This window comes from Euprymna scolopes, chromosome 36 (assembly GCF_053919585.1).
Source record: "Euprymna scolopes isolate OS-2025 chromosome 36, ASM5391958v1, whole genome shotgun sequence".
NCBI classification, from domain to species: domain Eukaryota; kingdom Metazoa; phylum Mollusca; class Cephalopoda; order Sepiida; family Sepiolidae; genus Euprymna; species Euprymna scolopes.
In genome coordinates this window covers 70535601-70560186 of record NC_136517.1, presented here as the reverse complement: position 1 = coordinate 70560186, position 24586 = coordinate 70535601, and the positions used below count along the sequence as shown (strand labels likewise).

The window sequence follows — 24586 nt, the reverse complement described above, 5'->3', positions numbered from 1 at the left end:
TTAAAATTGGATTCTATAACTTTAATGATTGAAACAATTTACACATTGGTCAACTTATAAACAGTTTCTTGGTTGGACTATAGTCTATTATCACTGATAAAGAAGAGAGTGCTATAGAGCCTTAAGGCTGGCATTGATATGACAAGAAAGATGGAAGGAGAGTAAGAAGTAGGATAGAGAGCTACCTGGTAAGAAAGGGACAGGAGCTAAGAGGAAGAATGGATGGAAAGAGAGAGCATGCAAGGTAAAGAAGGAGAGAGGATGAAGATGGGATGAATGAAAAGAGAGAGAGGGATAAATGAAAAAAGAGATGGGGAGAGAGAGATGGATGAAGGGGGAGAGAAAGAGGGATGAAGGGGGAGAGAAAGAGGGATGAAGGGGGAGAGAAAGAGAGGGATGAAGGGGGAGAGAAAGAGAGGGATGAAGGGGGAGAGAGAGATGGATGAAGGGAGAGAAAGAGATGGATGAAGAGAGAGAGGGGGTGGATAAAGAGGGAGAGAGAGGGTAACTAGAGAAAAAGAGGGTAGCTAAAGAGAGAGTAGCTAAAGAGAAAAAGAGAGGGTGGCGTAGCTGAAGAAAGGGGGGAGGGACGGAAGGAGAGAGAAAAAGAGAAATGGATGGATGGGGAAAGATAGAGAGGGATAGATGGAAAGAGAGAAAGAGGGATAGATGAAGAGAGAGAGAGAGAGGTTGGAGGAAGAAAGAAAGATAATAGAAGACATTTGTGAATGTTTTGAATTACAAAACATAATGGACAGACAAAAAGAGGAAAAACCAAAATAAAAACAGAAAAGTTCCATGGAGATGATCATTTTGGTAACTTACCCAGAAGAATGCTGGCAAGGAATTTGAAAACTTTTTTGTTTTAATTAAAAAAAAAATAAAAAATAGCCACACAAAATACAACTGCAATCATACAAATGAATTCAAGGTTTTTTTTATTTCTTTTTAAGCATTCTTTCATTTGACAGTGAATGTATATCAATGCCTTCATCCATAACATTAATGATCAAATGAAATTTGATGCATTAAAACAAAATTTAAACAATTCAACAATTTCCCAATATGAAAGAAACAAAAATAAAATAAAAAACAATCCCAAATCTTGTATGCTGTTTTATCCACAATAAATAAAAATAAAAATATGTGGAGACATCTTTCCAGCTTTGACACTTGCTTCCCAGGAAAATGAAAATCGAAATGTGTCCTAAATCCAATGAATTGTCTCACGACCCCCCTCCACCCGACATTGGGAGAGGAGGGTGGTGGGTAAAGGGGGTGACATTATGCTGACAATGATGGCATGAAATATTTAGTTGTCTTGTGATTCGTGACACCTGGTTGTTTAAGTAGAAAAAGGTGACCAAAATGGTAGCCACATCTGTAAGGAGGCTCGTGATGCTATGAAGGAAGGCAGCATGGCAAACACAGATAACAAAACTTGCCTTACATGTGTGTAGCGGGTTTCATAAAGTTCTGCAGATATTTTACAACCTAATAACCAACTCAATATTCGTTAAAATTCCAAATATTTTATTGAATAAAAATTTTTTATTTTTATATACGAGGTGCCTTTAATAAGTTTCCCGACTTTTTTGTACAGGCATTTAAAATTGTTGTGGACTTTTGAAAATTCAGTATGTCATTACTATACTCTTATGCAATAACTGACCAATTTTTATGATTTCAGATTAAAATGAACAGCTACAGCAGGAATTGGAATGCACACTACTAAAGCCTGATTATCACAGCTGGTGAATTTTAAAAATGCAATCTGGATATGAGGACATTTTAGAAGAATGATATGCAATAAAATTGTTTTAAACTTGGAAAAAATGCCACAGAAACGTATGGAATGTTTCAAACTGTTTTTGGACCATCTTGCTTAAATTGCGCATCAGTTGAGTGGCATAGGAGATTTAAGGAAGGCAGGAGTCTGTGAGAGATGATGAGAGGTGTGGGAGGAGTAAGGATGTAGAACACCAGAGTTGATTGGCCAAATAAAGAATTTCATAGATAAGGACCAACATGTGTCTATAGAGACAATAAGTCCAAAGTTTGATGTCAGTGTGGAAACTGTACATGCAATTATTTGCAAGGAACTGAAGATGCGGAAGATTTGCGTGAATGCAGCATTGACCAAGATGGGCATCAAGACAGTTCCTCATCCCCCTTATCGACCAGACATTGCTCCCTGTGACTTTTTGTTATTCCCTAAGCTCAAGGAAAATCTTAGAGACTGTCATAAGACAATTGAGGAGATGAAAGAGGCTGTGATGAAGGTCATTGACATGCTCATACTACAGGACTTCCATGGACCCTTCCAGAAATTTTTGGAATGGTACAACATATGCATTGCAGGTGGAAGAGATTACTTCGAAGGTGAAGGTTAAAGTTTTTCATGTGTGTACTATTAATAAAAATGTCCATATGAAAAAAGTCTGGAAACTTATTGAAGGCACTTTGTGATTGTTCAACAAGGATAATTATTTTGTATCTTTTTGTCCGAATTTATGTATCTTTACAATTTTGAGTTTTATCCAAAATCTAAAAATTATCCAGAATCTATATTTGTCTTTAAGACCTACAAGTATCGGCTCATTTCATATAAGGAAAACAGATTTTCCTCTAAAAAGTATAAAAGTTAGTTTCCATACCCCCACCTTCTCATATAATCACAGTTTACGAGCTAATCATTAGTAAATGGAAGAAAAATTTTAGAAAAAAAAAAAAAAAAAATCAAATTGATTATAGTGTGTGTGGGTGATTGGTACAAAGTTCTGGCAAAATATTTTAGTCTGCAATTACGGAATGAAATTTTGCAGTTTGAACAAAGAGACAGTTGTGAGAATGTGACACAAGGTCAGTTAAATGTATCAGGGAGTATTTCAAGAAACAAGATTATAAACCTTTTTTTTTTGTTTCTTGAGTAATGTTCCCTTTTGGAAGACAAAGGATACAGATTTAATTATGGATACAGATTCTACACTTTCATCCAAACCATTTGTCATAGAAAGGATTACAGTTTGAGGTGGTAAATTAAGAAAAAAAAAAAAAAAAAAACCACCTGCAGAATTGTATGAATACCCGGTTTACTAAAAGGATGTAAGCAAATAGGATGTAATTTGACTATGACTAATAAAAGAGACACAACAGAATAAATTGGCATAAAAAAGAAATTTAAAAAGGCAGAAAAAAAACAAAACCCAAAAAAACAAACAAATTCATGCAAATCAAACTAGACAACACAAATAGAGCAGGCAAAAAAAAAAAAAAAAAAAAAAAAAGAAGAAAAAGATAGATAGATGCCGGGTGCTTTGTGATGGCAGGCCAACATTCATGCTTTTTTTTCTTCAGCAGTGAATGCTTGTGTTAATAAAAACATGCAGTTCTTTTTCTAAAAACATAAAAAATAAAAAGCAACGTTTTTTATTTTTTTATAATAATGAAAACGTCTGAGATGACGTGTAGTGATCAGTCGTCTTTTTGTATGGGTTTGACAAGTGTTGATGAACATGCATACCAAGGTGCAAAATGAGAGAAAAGGACGTCATATGTAAGTGAAAGTTTTGTGATGTGGTGAAACGTCCGCGGATGAGTGTCAGTGAATGCCAGGAAAAGCATGAAAACAAATGTGACAGTGATTACCCCAACACCCTTTTGTGTAAAATAAAAAAACTATTTTTTTTCTATTGCTGCCTTTTTGTGTTGTAGAAATTGATGGAAGGAAGATGATAACAATAGAGAATATGTGGAGAGAAAGGATAGCCAGAAAGATATTATTTAAAAATATGTACTTATTTAAAAAATAACTAAATAAAAAAGAATGTTTCTTAATATGAAAAAGAAAAAAACATGTTATTGAAATTTTAAGCAATTCTAAAGCTTGTCATGGTGGAGCGGAAAAAACACACAAAAAACAAGCTGAAGAGTGAGAAAAAATGTAAGAACAATCGAAATTCTTAAAAAAAAATAGAAAAAATTGATTTTTGTAAGGTTTGATAAAAAAGAAAAAGCTTGAGCTGTAAATGGTTTGACAAAATTATCTCCCTTGAATTGGTGCTTCAGTTTTATAGCTCCTTCCTAAAATAATTTTAATCTACATCTTTGATTTTGAAAGTGACAAATTAAATGGACACCAATATATGTAAGAGATTGCTATTATTTTTAAATTAAAATTACCTATTTTAAAACAAAATACTAATTATCAAGTTAATTTTCATTTTAAAATAATGTAAAAAAAAAAATAAAATTCACTTCTCATACAAAAATCTTTAAAAACTAATTGAAACTCGAAAAATTGGTAAAAATTAAAAATCTAATTGTTAGTGCCAGTACTCATTACCAATAATTTTCTTTGAATGGATTCATTTAAAATACAAAATCAATAAAAAATCAACCTCCTATTTTGTATAGCTGATGACAAAGTTGGATATTATTGTTATAAAAATGCATTTATTTTTTATCATTCTTGCATAATTTTTTTTATTTCAAAAATTTATTTGTTCTTCATTATGCCAATTAAGAGATCTTAAAAATTGATATCTCAATTATTTACTTCAAAAAGGTAGTTAAAAAATTATTTGTAAAATGGAGAATGATAAAGAAAAAAGAAAAGAAATTAACAGAAACATTTCAATCTAGCAATTTTGTTTTTCTTCAGCAACTTAATTCTGTTCCTTTTGTTGGTTTTTATATTTCTTCAAAAACAAAAACGTTTTACACAAGAATAAAAAAAAAGAAGTTTTTTTTTGTTTTGAAAGCTTTCTTTTTTTACTATTATTCTAATCCATTCAAACTACGACATAAAACCAAAACTAAAAAATTACTTCTTCTTCATCATCATATCATCACATATTGTAAAAAAAATCATTGCTTCTCAACTTATCTAAAAGTTTTATAATTAAAGTATTGCTTCTCAACTTATCTAAAAGTTTTATAATTAAAGTCACTTTGAAAGAAACAAATGTCTTCTTTGCAAACAATGTGATATTGTTTGATGAAAAGATAAGTGATGAAGAATATCTTTAAAAGGTTGAAGTTAAAATTAATGGCAGCCAGAATATTAGTCTGGGTTGTTCTTCATAAATTTAAGTAATAAGAACACCTCATTTAACTCCTGTGGGGATGATTTGGGCAGAAGCAACACCCAGTTAAGGAAATGGAGTTCTATTACTTAAGTCAATAAAATATAGTTTGTTAAAATCGTTGTAGCTTCATGGATATAGATTTTTATGTATCCACAAAATAAAACCTAAACAATAAAAAGATATTTAACAAATCGAAATCAAGGAATTTCAAAAGCATTTGTTTCATTGTTATTACATCATTAAAAATCCTTAAAATATATACTATACACTATATATGTATACCATACAGTGTATGTAGTCTATGTAAGTAGTAAATGAAACCATGAAAAACTTAATTCTGTTTAACAGATATAAATACATATTTAATTCGTGTTCAGTCTTTACTGACTTAAAAAAGTAAAAATGTTTTTAGATCGATTGAATGCAAATCAACTTTTAAATTAAAAAAAATTGATTATTTTTCTAGAATTTTCAGAAAATGGAAAGGAGATTTTGAATCTTATTTTGTTAAACCTATTTTCTTTTTCATGTCTCATTCCATATACGGATAAAAATCATGATTTCTATGAAGACTTTTTCATTGGAAGTTTCTGCAAAGTTATATATAGAGGCATATTGATTATCATATTCTCATATATAATAATAATGATAATAATATAATATGTGCGTATATTCCGTTTGCCCCCATTTAAATAAATTTGAGATCGCCAAAGTAATTGAGAAATATCAAACGTCACTGAGGGTCAAAAATTTAGAAACATTTTAAAATGAATTGTTCCCAAATCATAAAACCATCATAAATAGAATTGTGTCATGTTAAAGTTAAAAAAATTCTTAGAATCTTTTTTGATTTTAATTTAATTTTAATGTACATTTAATTGTTACAGTTTGAAATAAATTTTAAAAAGTGACATTTGTTCCACTTATTGAAAAAATATTTAACAATTGTTTTTATAAGATTATTTTAAAAATATTTAAATTATTACAATTAAAATGCTAATTTTATTTATTAAAAAAATGGTTTTAAATTGCTACAATAATAATAAAAAAAAAACTGAGAGCATATTTGTTTTATTTATTTCAAGAATATTTTTTCTTAGACTTATTAATCTGAAAAATATTATTAAGAATGAATTACAAACAAAAAAAAACATGAAATTTTCACAGGGACTCACTAGTAATAATAATAATGACGATGATGATCATTATCATGAGGAGTATAAATAAGGATATTAATATAACTATTATTATTAATAATATCACAATAACAGGAGTGATTATTAAAAATGCAATAAGGGAGGTACTGGCAAAAAGAAACGTCTACATGCAACATATACCTGATGTGAGGCGCTGGTCTGCTCACAGAATGAGCGTGAATGTGCTTTAGTTTAACTATGAAATAAAGAAAAATAGCATAATTCCTCCTGAAACCATAAAAGGATAGGGGGGGGGAGCAGAAAATTTTTGCAAAGAAAATTGAATGGCTTGTTTTAAATGGAATTTTAGACGGATGATATTTGTTACATATAAAGCATAATTTAGATGCATAACTTAAAACATGAAGAAAAAACAAAAATAATAAGATCGGCTGTCATTTGCAATATGAAATTCTGATGGCATATTAATGATTTCTGTCTTTAATTGTTGAATGAAACAATTCATTAATTGGTTTGTTTTATGGTAGATCAACACTTGTGTTGGTTATTTTAGAGAAAAATAACATGTTGTAAATAATTCATTGTGAATTGTTTATTTGCTTCAATTTATAATTCCAAAAGCCACTTTACAATTTGAAATAAATTTTTAAAAGTGACATTTGTTTCACTTATTGAAAAAATATTTAATAATTGTTTTTATAGGAAAAAGACTATTTTACAAAGATTTAAATTATTACAATTAAAACGTTAATTTTATTTATTAAAGAATAAAAATTATCTAAGAATTATTTTCACATGTCTGTAGAAACATTAGCAGGTAGTAATCACAGTTAATGGTTTGACTTTATTATGTAAACACTTAAAAATAAAGCACAAGGTTGACATTAGGGAATAAAAAAAACAAAACAAAAAATAACAAACTAGTTAATTGCTGCTTTAAACTTTATCTCAATTTGTCACAACCACAAACCCACAACTTTTTTGTATAATTTTGACCTTTCATCAAAATGAGACACAAAAATGCTAAATTTTTACAATCAAAAAGAAAAATTAATCAAATAGTTTTATGGAGCTATTCCAAGTTACTTAAAATAAATTATTCTATAATTACAATTTCAACACATCAGTCATGAACAAATATGATCATTAGCATTACAGTATGGTTTCGCTTATGACATTAGATTGACTTGAACATCCTTGGGCAGTGTTCATTACTACCTTATCACCTTGAAATATGTCTTTGCAAACTCTTACTAAACTTTTTAATATATCTATATTCTACCTACCCTACTTCCGAACTAACTACTCAACTGTACACTTAACTCAATTGTAGGTATGACGATAGGTACATCATGTGATGAGGTCATAATTTTAGAGCTTTAGGGAAATCACTGTCATTACTCTCAGATCCACTCTGATATGGAGTAATAATGCTTGTCATATTCTCATTTAATGGGTTAAATAGATGATTGTTTACAAACTAATTAAAATATTTACCCACAAAATTAATCTACAAAGTATTTAGGACAATAAGAACTTAAAGTAGAAAAAAAAACTTTTAACAAAATAATTTGGCATCAAAAAAATTAAAAAATGACTTGTTGTAAAACAAAACACCCAAACCCAAAAAATTCTGTTGGAATGTTCTGTGTGTCAAAAGAGAGGGCAATGGATGGACTGATGCTCCTCCTTATTAGGCACATCTGTATTTATCTACAGATTTGAATCTATTAAGAGCACTACCTGCAGCATACCTATTAGATTTATAATCTAACAAGCATCGTTGCATTTTATATGGTCCATCTTACAATTGAACAATTTTATACTTTGCTTTCAGGATAGTTTAAATATATGTCTCTCCAATTAGTTGCCCTCCTCAGACACCCCCTCCTCATTACAAACTATTTATTAAAATGTTCCTTCATAATCTGAATTGTGTGTTCACTAGATATTTAGAAAGTGGAGACATTTTTAATATATTTATATTTAGATGGACAAAAATTAAATTAAAACAAATTTTCTTTTCTTTGCAAATTTTTTGCTTTTTATTTTTTTTCTTACTAAATTACCATTTTGAGATTAAAACAAATGTATTTCAAAAGTTAAATTTGATTACGGTATTGTTCAGTCCTAAAATTATCAATAGAAGCAAATTGTTATAAAACTATAATTTTGTTAAAGCAATGTTGTAATCATTTCAATAAAATTATTGAACATAAATAACTTCCAAAATTTTCAATCGTTTAATACATAAATAATATAAAGAACGTAAAAACCAGACATTATTTTCTATTCAACAATTAAATACTTGTAAATGGCTTTACGATTTTGAAAGGTCACAAAGTAATTCATTCTTTTTTTCTTTATAACTATTAACAAAATATAAAAATGAATGACTTGTTTATGAAGAAAGCAAAATACATACTGGAAGATTTAATTACATAATTATTTTAAAAAAGGATTAAAAAAATGCTTTATGGTTTTGCATTTTTGAGTGAAATCTAGTAATAGTAAATAGAAAAATAATGTAGAAACGAAAAACAAAAAAATTGTTGCATAATTTTATTAATATAGAGATAATTATTAAAAATTATAGATCTTTAATAAATTAAATCATGTGATCTTTGTAATATTATCAATGATAATAGCAACTATAAGATATGAAGTCATCTCCCTTGAAGACTTTCCCCTTTTTGATCAAAATCAATCTTATCAAACAAATAGGAATTTAAGAAATTCCTAAGTAATTTGTCTCCCTTCTTTTGTCTCTCTAACGCAAGAATCATTTAATATGCAAGAAAATCAACTTCAAGCATTTTTATTAAAAAAACGAAACTTTCAAGCAGCTGTCATGCCAGAAGAAGTTCAATGAACACCTGCTAATCAAACACATTACAAAAGACTCATTGTTTAAGCGAGATGCAATTTTGTACAAATTAGACTAATTGGTAAATGATTACAAAAGTTTTCATGGCTTCAGGAATAATGATAACTATTAATAAGAGATGAATATCTTTATCAAGTAAATTGAACAGTGCCCGGACAAAAGGACTCGCAAACTGGTGATCTGGCTAGAAATTACTTTGCTTCAGGCTAAAATGATTTTTAACTTTAAATGTGCTATCATCAAAAAAGAACTTTATGATGATTATAAATAACTTCATATCAGAATTCCTTCAAACAAAAATGTAAGCGACAAATGACAGCCGTATCAGAAAACTAAATAAAATCCATCAGCAATAAATTCAATTTATAAACAAAATTGCAGAGCACAAAATAAAGATGTGATGTTTAGATGAAGCTGATGAAAAATATAAATGCCAAATTTAAACAGCTAAAAAACTATGAACACTATATTTATATAGCTAAAAATTATGAACGCTATATTTATATAGCTAAAAATTATGAACGCTATATTTATATAGCTAAAAATTATGAATGCTAAGTTTATATAGCTAAAAATTATGAACGCTATATTTATATAGCTAAAAATTATGAACGCTATATTTATATAGCTAAAAATTATGAACGCTGTATTTATATAGCTAAAAATTATGAACGCTATATTTATATAGCTAAAAATTATGAACGCTATATTTATATAGCTAAAAATTATAAATGCTAAGTTTATATAGCTAAAAATTATGAACACTATATTTATATAGCTAAAAATTATGAACGCTATATTTATATAGTTAAAAATTATGAACACTATATTTATATAGCTAAAAATTATGAACACTATATTTATATAGCTAAAAATTATGAACACTATATTTATATAGCTAAAAATTATGAACACTATGTTTATATAGCTAAAAATTATGAACACTATATTTATATAGCTAAAAATTATGAACGCTATATTTATATAGCTAAAAATTATGAACACTATATTTATATAGCTAAAAACTATGAACGCTATTTTTATATAGCTAAAAATTATGAACACTATATTTATATAGCTAAAAATTATGAACGCTATATTTATATAGCTAAAAAATTATGAACGCTATATTTATATAGCTAAAAATTATGAATGCTATATTTATATAGCTAAAAATTATGAATGCTATACAGCTAAAAAATACGAACGCTAAGTTTAAACAGCATAAAATTAACATCAGTCACTAAATACAAATTTCAATTAATATTTAAAACCATTGGTTTTCATTACTTATACAAAAATTGTTTTGCATCTAAAAAATTAGAAAATGTTTGGGTTTCAATTTAGGTTTTCAAATTCATTGGATATATCTCCTAATTAAAAATTGGATATATCTCCTAATTAAAAATTGGATATATCTCCTAATTAAAAATTAAACTGTTTCTTGTATATAAAGTTTTTTCTTTATATATTCCTAAATATTGGTATATTCATTGAGCAAATCATCTCAAGTCCAAGAACAATTTTGCATCATTTTTCTATATTCTCTTTTGCAGCATCAGCAACTAAAATCAAAATCTTTTCCAATTTAAAATGATTCAGTGGCATTCGAATAGGATACTAACTATGGGAAAATGTTAATATTTTGTTTCTTATTTTTAAAAATTTTCTTATCAGTTTGTTCAAGCTGAGATGGGCATCCTACCGAATGCTAAATGTTCACCTACTAACTCAGATATTCCAACCAAGAGATCTTTTTAAGATTTTGACTGTCCCTTAAAGTGCAATTGTTTGAATCTCTCTTGCACTTGGTTAATCAGGTATATTTGCCAAGTAGTTTTTTAAATTCTTTTTTATGAGTCCAGTTGTTCCTATAATAACTGGAATGATAGAGATCTTCCTAAGATTCCAATTTCTTTTCACATCATACATAAGACTTTGGTATTTCGTTATCTTTCAGCTCTGTTTAACCCAGCACCATTGGAGGACACTAACTTCTACTAAGGTTGCTTCTTTCTCTTTCTTGTCCCATATCACTATGTCAGATTTTATGGCTCCGTTTTTTAGGTACGTAGCTGTAGGAATTGAATAGTCATAGTGAATGGTGTATGACTTATTTCCGACTGTTCTGTTGGGTATATGTTCCCAGAACTTGCGCTGCTGCATTCAATATTCAACTTTTTACAGATCGTCCAGTGGAGATATTTACATGCTCCGTTGTGTTGGGTCATGTAATAGCCGTCCCCTAGCAGAACCTTACAATTGGATGTCAGGTGGCTCATGCTCTCTACTTTTGTGTAGCAGAACCTGCACTCGTTTTCATTGCTGAGACCATTCTTAAAAGCATTTGTCATCAAGCCTTGATTTTAGGCAGTCATTATAATCCTCTCCTGATCATAGTGGAGCGATCCTCTTTTTAGCCAGTTTACAAAGCCTTCCTTATCTATATAGTCCTGAGTGAATGTACGCAGAAAATACATGGTATGCTGTTGGTTGGACCATTCTTCCAGTATTTTTGCAATGTAAGTTCTTTGTGTATTTTTGATGACTTTTTGGGGCTATTTCTGTAGCAGACTTGTTTTCTGATTCTGTCTCATTTGTAAGACTTGTCCAAAATGCTTGGCCAGTTTCGTGATGAACATAGTTCTGCTAGCTCTTACCTCACGGTGTTCATGTACTGTTTTGAGATTTGAATTTTGCAAGCTCATCAGATATTGTCTTATTGTAGTTGATGGTCAATCTCTGAGAGACCGATACCTCCTGCTCCTCTGGGCAGATACAGTCTAGACAGACACTGGTTTTGGTATGTTATTTTATTTTGTAAATCTGTATGGGATATTGGATAATATGGTATTTGTTTAACAGCATGTCCACCCTGTTGATGCAAATCTGGTAATTATTTATTTTCATGTTAATATTGAGGAAGGTTTTTAATCTGTTTCATTCAATTGGGAATGGATTTTGAAGATACATTTTGAGAAAGAACAATTCCTGTAGAATTTGGGTAATTGTTCACCATGAAAACAAGTTGCTTATTACAGAAGATATACTTCTCGTTTCTGATGAGAAAAATTGCTCCCAAATCATTCATTGCACAAGAACGTACGATTATTTTATTAATATGAATTAGCATTTTGAGTATAGTCTTATTGCTTTGAAGTAGTGTAATATTGTAAACTGTTTTTTTTTATTTTTTAAGGGAGCGTAACATTCAGGTACCACACACCAGAAAAAGTTGCTCTTTTCGATATTTATTGCCTCTACTCAAGTAAAGGCCATAATATGGATTGATCAAAAGTGTAGAAGATCAACTGTACTATGAAAGATGCAATTTTTCATGTACATAGGGCAACAGTCATAAACTCTTCAAATCAAAGTGCATTTCAATAATGAAAACTTTTTATTTTTATTATTGCATCCTTACACACTGAATTTCCAGCAGAACAAAAAAAAAATGTCTGTTTCATGAATCTATTTTTCAGGGCTTCATTAGTTAAAAAAATAAGATGTTCATAAAAACAAATGATAAATTTATAATTAATTAATTAAAAGATTTCTTGTACTTAAAAAGCATATTGGTAATAAAATTAAATAATCAAATTTTTCAAATTCACAAAATTTGTGAAAAATAGGTTTGCAAAACAATCGTCAAAATAGTGAACATTTTTCATGCCACTGTAGTTTGATCAAATTCCAAATAAAATAGCAGAAATCTATATATGAAACGAAATTTTTTTAATTAAAATAAAAGCTACTTTTTTATTTTTGAAATTGAGGTTTTAGAAGTTTATGACTATGAAAATACATACTAAAATAATTGAACGATTTAAAAAGTAATGATGTGCTTTTTTATGAAAAAATGTCATTTAAGAATGTAACAAAATATAAGTTTTACAGTTAATAAAATGTACTTAAAAAAATGAAGTTGTAAAAATCTCTAACAGAGATTATGACTCTTCTTAAAAAGAACTGTAAAATAATTAAAGATGTTTCATTTTATACAAGCCCTTCAATGAAATATAAAACTACCAACCTTTTCTAGTATTTTAGCTTGATATCTTGATCATTTGAAGAGTTGAGAGGAATAATGACATAAGGTCATGAAAATTGGGGCCTTGTGAAATTTTCGTAACAAACAAAAAAAATTACATGGGATTTCTTGTAAAAATAACTGTTAAATTACTACCATATTTTTTCAGCACATAAGATTCACATTTAAATTGAGAGCAGATTTGTTAAAATATACGAACGTTTTTTTTTAAAGTTTGGGTGAATCATGAGCGACTAGATTTTGACCTGTTAAAAAAATGGCACATAGAGAAGATAATTTAACAGGAGGACACAGGGGAAATAATTAATGTTGACTTTTGAGAAAAGCGTTTTTTACTGTTTTTTTTCTTTCAAATCGAACCTAAATTGAATGAAAGAGTTGTTTTTAATTCTGACTTTGGTTTTATAATTCAGTAATAAAAAAAAAACGGAGTCATTAAATTTAATTATAGCGGTTGATTTATATTGTTATGGCTTTACCATTATTTTAGTATTATTTGTGATTTTGACAGGATAGAGTCATCAAGTACAGAACAAGAACAACAATGGAAGTTTTTTGGGAAGTGTTTCTAAAACATTTCATCTCTTCACATGGTGATGTTAGATGACCTGCTCATTTGCGAGATCTCTTCCCAATATGATCATTTTTCTTTAGGGTTACCTGAAAGCTGGTGTTTATGAATAGCTCAACAATTAAATTGAAGAATTCTATAAATCAATCAATTGCTAAAAAAGGACTTGGGAAAAGAGGTCGTTTGGAGGATATTATTTTTCAAACAAAGAAAAAGGTACTTTTACTTTAGTGATCTAAAATATTTATATAAGTACAAATTGGTTTAGCTTTTTAGTCAGTCAATAAAGTGGGGGAGATTTTATTGACATTCTCTGTATACTTAAGGAGCCATTTATTCAAACTAGAAATGAACACTTGAACTGCGATATGTTGCAAAGAGCAGAAAATGTTTTGCAAATATTTTAGGAAAATGTGTAATATATGCAAAAGAATAGAAAATTTAAAAAAATGGACAGATTTGATGAGATGGAATGAAACAGAATGAAAGCAGAAAAGTAAAAAATGAAATATGTTGTTTGCTTGTGTGAAAAATGAAAACGATTTGGTGCAAAGTGGTCAAATTTGGTTGCAAACATTTGTCAAAATGTTAGAGCTGAAAAAAAATTTCAGTTTTTTCTTTTTAAAATCTGAAAAAATCTCTTTGAAATTGAATACTAATATTTGATCTGTTCGAATCTTATCAAATTATGTGATTAAACAAGACAATCTCTTGAGCTTACCTTCTTCGGCATTGCCTTGGCTGAATCTTTCTTTGCTTCTTCCTGAATACACTTGAATTTATCAACGACGCTTTTGGCTGATCCTTTGGAAGGCATTCCTTCGGTCCAGTCTGTGTCAGCTTCCCTTAAGACATCTGGTCGGTACTGTGGGTCATTCTCGGCAATACCACCTGTGTTGGCACCCGACTGCATACTCGACATGTCATCTCGTGGTGGAGTGAACTCCTTCATTGACCTGGGCGAGGTAGGCGACTTATCATTTTGGTCGCTTTGAATTTGCTTGAACTTTGAAAGCAAATTGCGGGCGGTTCCTTGCTCAGGCAGCCTTTCTTCAAAACGGTCAGCTTCTTTCACTACATCGGGCCGACTAACTGGTTGGTTCTCAAAGATCCCACCCTCAATCTTGATTGGTTGATATTCAAGCCCCTTCTGTGGAGTGTTTTCATAAATCCCACTCTCCGAGTTGCCGGAAGTCATCCCTGGGCGGAGATCGCGTGGTGGGGTGAACTCTTTGCGGCTACGAGGAGAAGGTGACTGAGAACCCCCTCCACTTTCAATCTCTCGAAATTTGGCCAAAAGGTTGCGAGTTTGGCCTTTCTCTGGCAATACCTCAGCAGTTTCGTCTCCTTCTTTGACAACACCTTCAAGGCTAATTGGTTTGCTTTCAACAATGGATGGTTCAAGGGATGTGTTTGCAGGGAGAAGGTCCACGGGTTTCTTGGCGATGTATGGCTGTTCCTCCTGCAGTTTCTTGAACTTGGCCACCAAATTCCGAGCTGTACCTTGGTCTGGAAGAACTTCATCCTCATAATCTTCTTCAGGACGGATAACATTCGGATCGCGTACTGGTTGGCTTTCAAAGATGCCACTCTCAGATTTACCAACATATTCTTCAAATGATGTCCTTGGCTCAGACACATATTCAGATTTTCCAGTTCGGTCGGGGGTCAATTCTCGTTTTCCTACGCTTGATGCCTGTACAGGAGTTGTCTGAATGTCCTTAAATTTCTGCAGAATGTTGGTTGTAGTTCCTTTCTCCGGCAGCCTATCATCGGTCTTCATGTAGCCAGACACAATTTCCTCACTCAATTCATTTGGTTGACTCTCAAAAATTCCAGATTCTGCTTTTCCTTCATAAGTCTCAATCTGAGCTCGTGGCTCTGAAACATACTCTGCCTTTTCATTGAATCGCTCAGGGGTGATTTCGCGTTTTTGAGAGATAGAAGGCTTAGCTGTTTCATCTTGAATCTCCTTAAACCTTGCAGCCAAGTTTCTGGCAGTTCCCTGCTCAGGAAGCTTGTCATCATCTAGGTGCTCACACGCACGTGTAACACCTTCTAAAACTTGAGGTTCGTTTTCAAAGATACCAGCTTCGCTTCTGCTTGCCAATACTCTTCCTCCATGTTCATTTTCTTCACTGAAAAACAAAAAAATATATTCAAATAAAATACAAAGCAAAAGTTAAAACCAAACGTTACTTCTTCAAATTCAGGCTTAAAAATCATTGAATTGTTTATAGTAAATTAAAAAATATTATTATGTAAATGTTTCAAACTAAACACTAGACCCTAACTTGAGGATCAATAAAAATGTGGTTCTTTTTGCAGAAAGACACTCATCAGTTTATATTCTATTTTAAATTTTATAGGAGATATAAAAAAACATTTAAAAAAAAATTTTAATTTGATTTTTCAATTGAATAATGAAAAAAGTTTTTAAAAAATGTTCCAGTTTGTTGAATAAACAAAATAAAATCTTTTTTTCAATGTTCATAATTTTTAATTTAATAACTTTAATGTCCAACTGAAATATGGCAGTTCAAAATAAACTAACAGGAAAACTTATATACTTATGAATAAAAAAATATTAGTACATGCCAAAAATTACAAGAGATAAGTGAGTACAATTTTAATAAAAATAAAATTTACTATTTGAAGTTCATAAACTTTGAACAAAATTTGCATCAACATGTTGTAGATTATCTCCCTTTTTGTTAAACAAAGACAACCTGTTGGCTTGTCATTCAGAGTGTGTGGACTCTGAATAGTAAATTTATTTCACTTTTTATTAAAATTCCACTTTATTTCCCATCAGTTTTTGTGTACATCAAAAATTTTCACTGATAAATACATATAGTCATAAGTGTTACTGTTATCTTATTTTTTACAACCATATTTTACTTAAGCCTCAATAAAACTAAGCACCCAAACTTTAATTATCACTTATTTAGTAAAAAGTAATTAAAGTTTAAAAATGTGAAAATTTCACATTTTTAAAGTAAAAGCAATTTTTCTGTTGAGTTGCAGAAGAGACAAAATTGAGAAAACCTGAGATGGATATATCAAGTGGTACTTTAGAAATAAATACAACACATTCTTATACTAATGTGTATCTGTGTGCCAGGTTATTAACCTACAAATTTGAAATTGGGTAAGAATGATCCACACCTGTAAATTGTCATAAGGTAATTCATATTTATGGCATTTTCTTATAAAAGGTTCCCAAACGGAGTCTGTATAAAAACCCAACATCTTACTGAAGATGCTTACTTGATTTTTTAATGATGTACAAACTGAATATTTTAATTTATTTTTAAGGATATTCAAATTGAATATTTTAATTTATTTTTAAGGATATTCAAACTGAATATTTTAATTTATTTTTAAGGATATTCAAACTGAATATTTTAATTTATCTTTAATACTAGCAGTTCAGCCAGGCTTTGCTCGAGCCCTAGTGTTCATAACTTGCCCTACATGTGAATACACTTATGTAAGATTTCAAATGTTTAGACCAAAAATTGTCTGAGTAATTTCATAGAGACCGCAGAGGTAATTTTTTTATAACTTTGACCCCAATTTTTGGTCTCAAATTAAAATAAAAAGTTTTACCCATGTCCAAATTATCTACATCTAAAATTTCAAGTGTTTAGACCCAAAATTGGCAGAGAAATTTGGTAGAATCGGCAAAGGTCAACTTTGCCTCAAAACTGATTAAAATGCTTGCTGCATGTCTGAATACCTGTTATGTATAAATTTTAAACCTTTAGACCCAAAATTGGCTGAGTAGTTTGCTAGACACTGCAAAGGTAATATCTTTTAAACTTTGACCCCTTGACAGCTCAAATTTCCGACCCAAACTGATTAAAAAGCTTGCATTATCTCTGAATACCCTTTATGTAAAGTTTCAAATGTTTATACCAGAAATTGGCTGAGTAATTTGGTAGAGACCGCATAGGTCAAATATTTTTTTAACGTTGACTCCAATTTTAATCCCTTAACATTTATTTTTTTGGGCTCAAATCAAATTAAAAAGTTTGATCCATGTCCAAGTAACCTACATTTAAAATTTAAAGTGTTTAGACCCGAAATTGGCGGAGGAGTTTGGTAGAATTTTCAAAGGTCAAATTGTTGAACTTTGACCTCTTGACAGCCAAATCTCTGGCCTAAAACTGATTAAGAAGATTTTTCCAAATCTCAATACCCCTTATGTCAAATTTCGAGTCTCTGGACTGAAAATTGACACAGTTATTTGGTATTTGTACACACACACATATTCATTTTTATACTTATACTAGCAGTTCTGTCTGGCTTTGCTCGGGCCCTATGTACTGTTAGTAACTATGTGTTTATGTATATATTAAAAAGTGTGAATATGTATGGCAATGCCTTTTTGTATAATAGGCTTCCTTAACTACCATAGAGAAAACTTGGTAGAGACTGCAAACGTCAATTTTTTTTTTTTTAACTTTGTACCTCTTAACATTTGTTTTGGGCTCAAATTAAATTAAAATGTTTGACCCATGTCCAAGTAACCTATATCTAAAATTTCAAGTGTTTAGACCCAAAATTGGCGGAGGAGTTTGGTAGAGTCTGCAAAGATCAACTCTTTCAACTTTGACCTCTTGCCAGCCAAATTTTCGCTCAAAAACTGATTAAAATTACCTTTATGTAAAATTTCAAATGTTTAGATTCAAAATTGACTTTATAGTTTGCTAGAGAACGCAAAGATAAAATCTTTTGAACTTTGACCCCTTTGGAAGCCAAATTTTCAGCAAAAAAAAAAAAAAAATGATTAAAAAGCTTGTCCTATGTCTGAATACACTTTATGTAAAATTTCAAATGTTTAGACCAAAAATTGGCTGAGTAATTTGGTAGAGACTGCAGAAGTCAATTTTTAAAAAACTTTGACCCCAATTATGACCCCTTAATATTTATTGTTTTGGTATCAAATCAAATTATAAAGTTAGCTCCATGTCCAAGTAACCTACATCTAAAATTTCAAGTGTTTAGACTCAAAATTGACGGAGGAGTTTGGTAGAGTTCTCAAAGGTCAAATCGTTGAACTTTGACCTCTTAACAGCCAAATTTCTGACCAAAAACCGATTAAAAAGATTTTCCCAAATCTCAATACCCCTTATGTCAAATCTTGAGTCTGTAGACAAAAAATTGACAGAGTTATTTGGGAGGGAAGTAGACAGACAGACAGTACACTTTTATAGATATATAGATAAAAATATTCAGTTTGAACATTATCTAATTTATTTTTAATGAGCTTTGATTAAGAGGTAAATAACATAACATTATACAAATTTCAATGAAATGGATCATAATAGGATGACTTAAGTGCACAAAATACACATTTTAAGCCAACAATTTCTAGTTTTTGAATTCTGGAATTTATGTGCTTACTAGGTCTAGCTACACCGAGGAGTTGTAAATGATGAAACGGATGCCTGTAGATATATTACATGTATTCATGAAATATTATTGACAGCTTGTGCCTGAAAATCTTTTCTCTGATCCTTTCTAAATTCCTCATTAGGTTTCAAGTTTTGGACTGAAACTGCCATACTCGTTGTGTACCTTAGTACTTTTAGATTCATCCAAAGCCATCTTCAGGGGTGGGTATAAAGTAAAAAACGTGTATTTTTTAATATTTAGTGATGATTTTAGCAAGAATCGCACAACACTCCAACTAATCACACATTTGCCATTAAAACATCATCAAATTTGTAAAAATACATGTTCTTTACTAGATACTCCTGAAGATGACTTTTGATGGATCTGAATATACACAAAAAGTACAACAAATACATCAACCAGTTCCAGCCTGAAATTTGGAAACTAATAAGGAATTTAGAAAGGGTCAAAGAAAAGATCTGCAGACATAAATTGTCTATAGTATTTAATGAAATATGTTTTAAAGAAAAAGTACATATTTTCCATTCCAGGTTGTTACCAATCACTTCAATAAAACATATTTACTTTAGTCTATAAGGATTTCTTCTTCATTGCAAAAACACCAGAATTAATGGTTTCAGGCTTGATTGAAATATATCTTTGTAAACATTCCTTATTCATTAATTTCCTTTAGTGGGAGGGGGGGTCATGCACATATGCAAACTTAAAAAAATTTAACATGCATTTTAACATTTGTTTATTATTTCACAATTGCTAACAATCTTTCATTGTAAACATTTTTTTTCTATTATGGAGAGTAGATGCATATTCTCTTATATATGTTAATGTGCTTTTTAATGTTGCTTTCTATTGGTGAGGACCTTGATTAACACTTTCTAAAAACAAAAAATATTAGCTCAGTCTACAATAATGTGCTACATAATTATAGTTTCATTTGTGTTTGAGTGGGTGTAGTTCTTTCAATGAATCTGTTCTGGCATTGTGCCATCTTTCCACCGGGCAATACTGGTGCATAAGTCTTGCTAGTATAAGTAGTTTAATGAATGTTGCTACAAACTATGATGATTTCAGATTTATTTCAGATCAATTCTATTGAATTAAATACTAATACTATATAGCAAAAGCTAGAAACCCTCCATCTCCAACAATGGGTAAAATAATTACTTGTGTTGAACTAATTGCAGAAATTATTCTTCATTATTAAATGATGCAAAAGCAAACAATTTTATAACAAAATCAGAGATAAATTTTTTTAAAAAAATTAGCAGAAAATCGACAACAATCTTCACAGCAATCCTATTTGGATTATTTAATGCTGAATACAAAAGTTATTTTGGTGAAAGTTTTTACACTTGGAGCCATTAATCTCTAAATGGTGCAAATTGGTGTGTATCCAAGTTTCACATCACACACAGGAAGAATTTTATGTAATTTCTAAATTAAATGAAATCATATGGAAATCTGACAAAATGCACCTGAGAGTAATAGCAATTAAGGGGTGACTCCTCCTCACTTTCAAACTGGATAATCATTAATGGGTATAGTTTTACACTATACTTAGACTTACATAAGTAGGGGAATATTCTTACCAAATTTCAAATTCATTTATTTTGCAGTCCAAAAGCAATTCAGCTGGCAGACACATCATATTAATATATGTTGCTACTTAATTTATTTCTTAAATTCTTTATTAAATTGCAAACAATAATATATTAGTACTTATCTAAAAACTAATGTGCATTAATATATCAATTTTTATGACACTTTGCTGTCTAATTAAAACAGGGATCTCAAACATGTTGCTAACAACTGCTATTTTTGCAACCTCATTTTCATGAAATACTTTCAAAATTTAATAAATTTGTTGTTGCTTGTTTCTTCCATATTTTTACATTAACAATATTGAATTTTATTCAAATGCAAACAATCAATTTTAAGATCAGCAGAATCTGTTCTTGTTTCTTTCCAGAGAAGGGAAGAACCCCTACCACTTCTTGATCTATGAATGTGATACAAACTAATGTTTCTACCAATGTGCAACAACCCCATCTGCCCTTCCTAGAGTTCATGTCATTTACATTGATATTGCATGATTATGGCCTGCACCATAGAATTCAGTTTGAGACCCCTGAACTTGATTAATCAAAATAAAAATTGAACAATAAAAAAAAAAAATCATTGGCATCAACAAGAAAAATTAAAACAAATGCAAAACTTACTAAGGAACATACAGAGTGTATGTGTGTGTGTGTGTGTGTGTGTGTGTATTGATAGCTATAGCATTTTAAAATAACTAATAAAAGTGGGTTCATTTAAGTCAATCGACCTTCTAGGAAAATCTTTCAACTACTCTTCAGAAAAGTAGTGTTGGACGATCATTTTTGTATTGATGATCCTTTGGCACTCTTTCACTTTTTCATTCAAAAATTTTGAAGGCAATTTACATTTTCTGTCAACAACCATTTCGATGTAAACAAGAATTTGTTTATTCTCAAAATCATTTATGGATTTCATTCGATTCTAACATTAATTTTCTGGTAATTTTGGTTGAAAGGTCTTTGACAATCTACAAAAATGAACCCACTTTTATCAACTACATACATATGTGTGAAGACAAAAGGAAAAATAAGTTAAACACAGGAATGAGAGATTTACTGGTTTCATTCAAATCCCCAAACGTCTTCAGAAATTTTGTGTTTAATTTCTTTTTACTTTTGTCTTTTTCATACATTTCGTCTTGACAGCATTTCATTTTATGATATACTGTATATCATATTCTCATACATATAAAAAATGAAAACAAAATCCAAAGCTTTATCTAAAAGACTAAAGCATTTATGAGAATAGCAGTCATCCATAATGAACTAGCAAAGCTGTTATTAATCATCTGAAATCTAAATTGAAAATCAGACTTTCAAGGTTTAATACAATTGTTTGACAACACATGGTTATTTTTATGTTGAGAAATATTTAGAAGAAAAAAAATATTATATATTGTAGAAGCTACGTTATAAATATCATAGGTCGTCTTGAAGGTGTCAAATATTAGGAATATTGAAATTTTTAAAGTATTGCATTTTTCAAAGAACATTGTAAATGTGATGAAGTGTTGAGAGGATGTGTCAGAATTGCAAACATTACAAATATGCTTTGGTTAGGTAAAGTTTTGGTTTTTTTTCCCCCTTTAGGGACAAACTTCTTTCAGAAAACCAAAGACTGCACATGGTTTGAATCTACTATGTATGAAACCAATGAAGCTTAAGTTTAATCATGAGAGAAAGGCTCCAGGGTTTTAAAACAACTTTTAAAATGATTTGAGGTTTTTATTTTTTATTAAAATATTACAAAATGAAATGAAAATATGTTGAAATATTGACAAATCTTATACAAAGTTCATATGAATGTAAAATGTTCCATTAATTGGTCGAATTTTTACATTTTCTTTGGAGCTTGCTTTGTGGTCTATTTTCAAGGACTTAACTCACCAACATATTTTCTGCATTTTGGCTTGTGGTCCTAACAAGTATAGCAAACTCTTTTGAACATTATTAGATGTTGGCAATTGTAAATAGATCCCAATAACAGCTGAAGTTTCTGGGTACCAAAAATGTGGTTTTGCTACTGCATGGTTGGTGGTATCAAAGATTTAGGTTTTATCCTGATAGAAACTACTTTCTTGGACCGTCTATGCAAATTTTTTTCTATTCGTACAAAAACTAGTATTAATATGACAAAATTTCTAAAAATAAACACAAATCTTTTAAATCACCCCTTTTTTTAAACTAAGAATCAAGAATAAGGAATTAATTCTGATAATTCCAAAAGTATTCTTTCAGTTTTTGGCATTGTGTGGCATTGATGAAGAGTTGAAAATGAAACAAGTGTGTGCAATCGAAATAGATTTTCAAATTCAATGAAAGAATTTTTATTTTCTATCTTTTTGTTCTGTAACCATCTTTTTTCTATCATTTTTTTTCTTTGCAACTATGACAGCAATAATAATTGCTTTTGATAAATTTTTTTAAGGTGTTGTGGCAATAAATATGGGAATCACAAGTTTCTCTTTTGTTAGCGTCTGAATCAAGACTGAGTAAATGCAGAATGACGGTATCCAACTGAAAATGAGATTGCTTTTTTGTATTTTAATAGAAGTTTATTCTATTTAGAAAAGTCAGCAGAAGGTTTGATAGACGAGGAAGATAAACATGTACAAAAATATCTTTTTTTTTTAAAGTATACATTTACAGTGCGAAGGACAAGGTACAAGTTAGCCCTGGGGATGGGATAACACTTTTCTAATCACATGCCATGGATTTGTATTAGATTTCACACTGACTACAGAAGATGAGGATGGCATATGCTAAGCATTTCAAAGTTTGAAAGAGATGACTACGAGACATGTGAACTTCTTCCCACTGATGGATGAAGTGTGTAGACAAACCTGATAAGAAATGTGTCGCGATTGAATTCCCTTCTCATAGCCATTCTGTAAAAACCACGATTAAAAAAATAATAATAAAGGCAAGTTATAAAACAAATCCATCATTGAAATACTTGTGGCAGAAGTAGACAAAAGAGAAACAAGTCCTCTCAATAATAAACTTTAAAAGATTAAAAAAAAACAACCCATCTCCCAATTAACTTTCAGTTAATTTTTTTATGCACTTGAAATTTATTGGCCAAAAAAAATATATTTCCTACAAATATTTTTTTCTAATACAAGAATATATTTTTAGACCAAATTACCTAATGAGGTTAAAAATAGCACAAGTGTTAAAAAAAATGCTTTTCTTTATAATAATCTAATGTACTACGAAGAAACTAAAATTATGGCAATATTTAATCATTGATGTCTGTTAAAATTTCACAAAATTCAGGGATATTGAAATTTTCATGACAATTCTCATCTCCGTTTTACTTCTTTTATGCATAAAATGAAATAATAGCTCACACCTAACACCTATGTTTAAAAATTCATCAGTTAATTCATGCAGGAGTGAATCTTGTATACACGAATATATAAACTTTATATAAAGATAAGCATTACATTTTAATAAGATATTGTTTCAAATGAAATCTATCGTAGAGCATATATGTACGTGAGATATTCCTAAAGCAATGCCACCTATTTTGTTTTATTTTGCCTGAATGAATCAGAGGGAATTGAAAATTGCATTATTATAATGACTAAACTTATGCATTCATGACCTGAAAGTTTCATTTCTCTGTTGCAGATATTGATGGTGTGAAACTCCTGTCAGAAACAGATGCGTCATTGAATTATTAATGCCGAAAAAATTGAACAAATTAACATTCACTGGTGCCTGTTGAATATTTATGAAGCTGATGCAGTTGATGTCAATGCAATTAGGAGATGAGTTCATCGATTTCAGAGTGGCAATGGAT

General features: G+C 30.0%; 1 protein-coding gene across 15 annotated transcripts in view; it reads right to left on the bottom strand.

Annotated features, from left to right (window-relative positions):
- Positions 1–24586, bottom strand: part of LOC145260568 (uncharacterized) — a 504115-nt gene that overhangs the window by 90378 nt on the left and 389151 nt on the right. For 5 of the 15 annotated variants that reach the window (XM_080118827.1, XM_080118834.1, XM_080118829.1 and 2 more), the window contains 2 exons: positions 23622–23666; positions 14478–15894 (listed from right to left, as the gene is read on the bottom strand). In XM_080118827.1, coding sequence (XP_079974953.1) covers positions 14478–15894; positions 23622–23666 — 1462 coding nt within the window. Of the gene's footprint in view, positions 1–6427; positions 6483–14477; positions 15895–23621; positions 23667–24586 lie in introns of all 15 variants that reach the window. The other 10 variants (XM_080118830.1, XM_080118837.1, XM_080118831.1 and 7 more) reach the window with 3 other exon arrangements.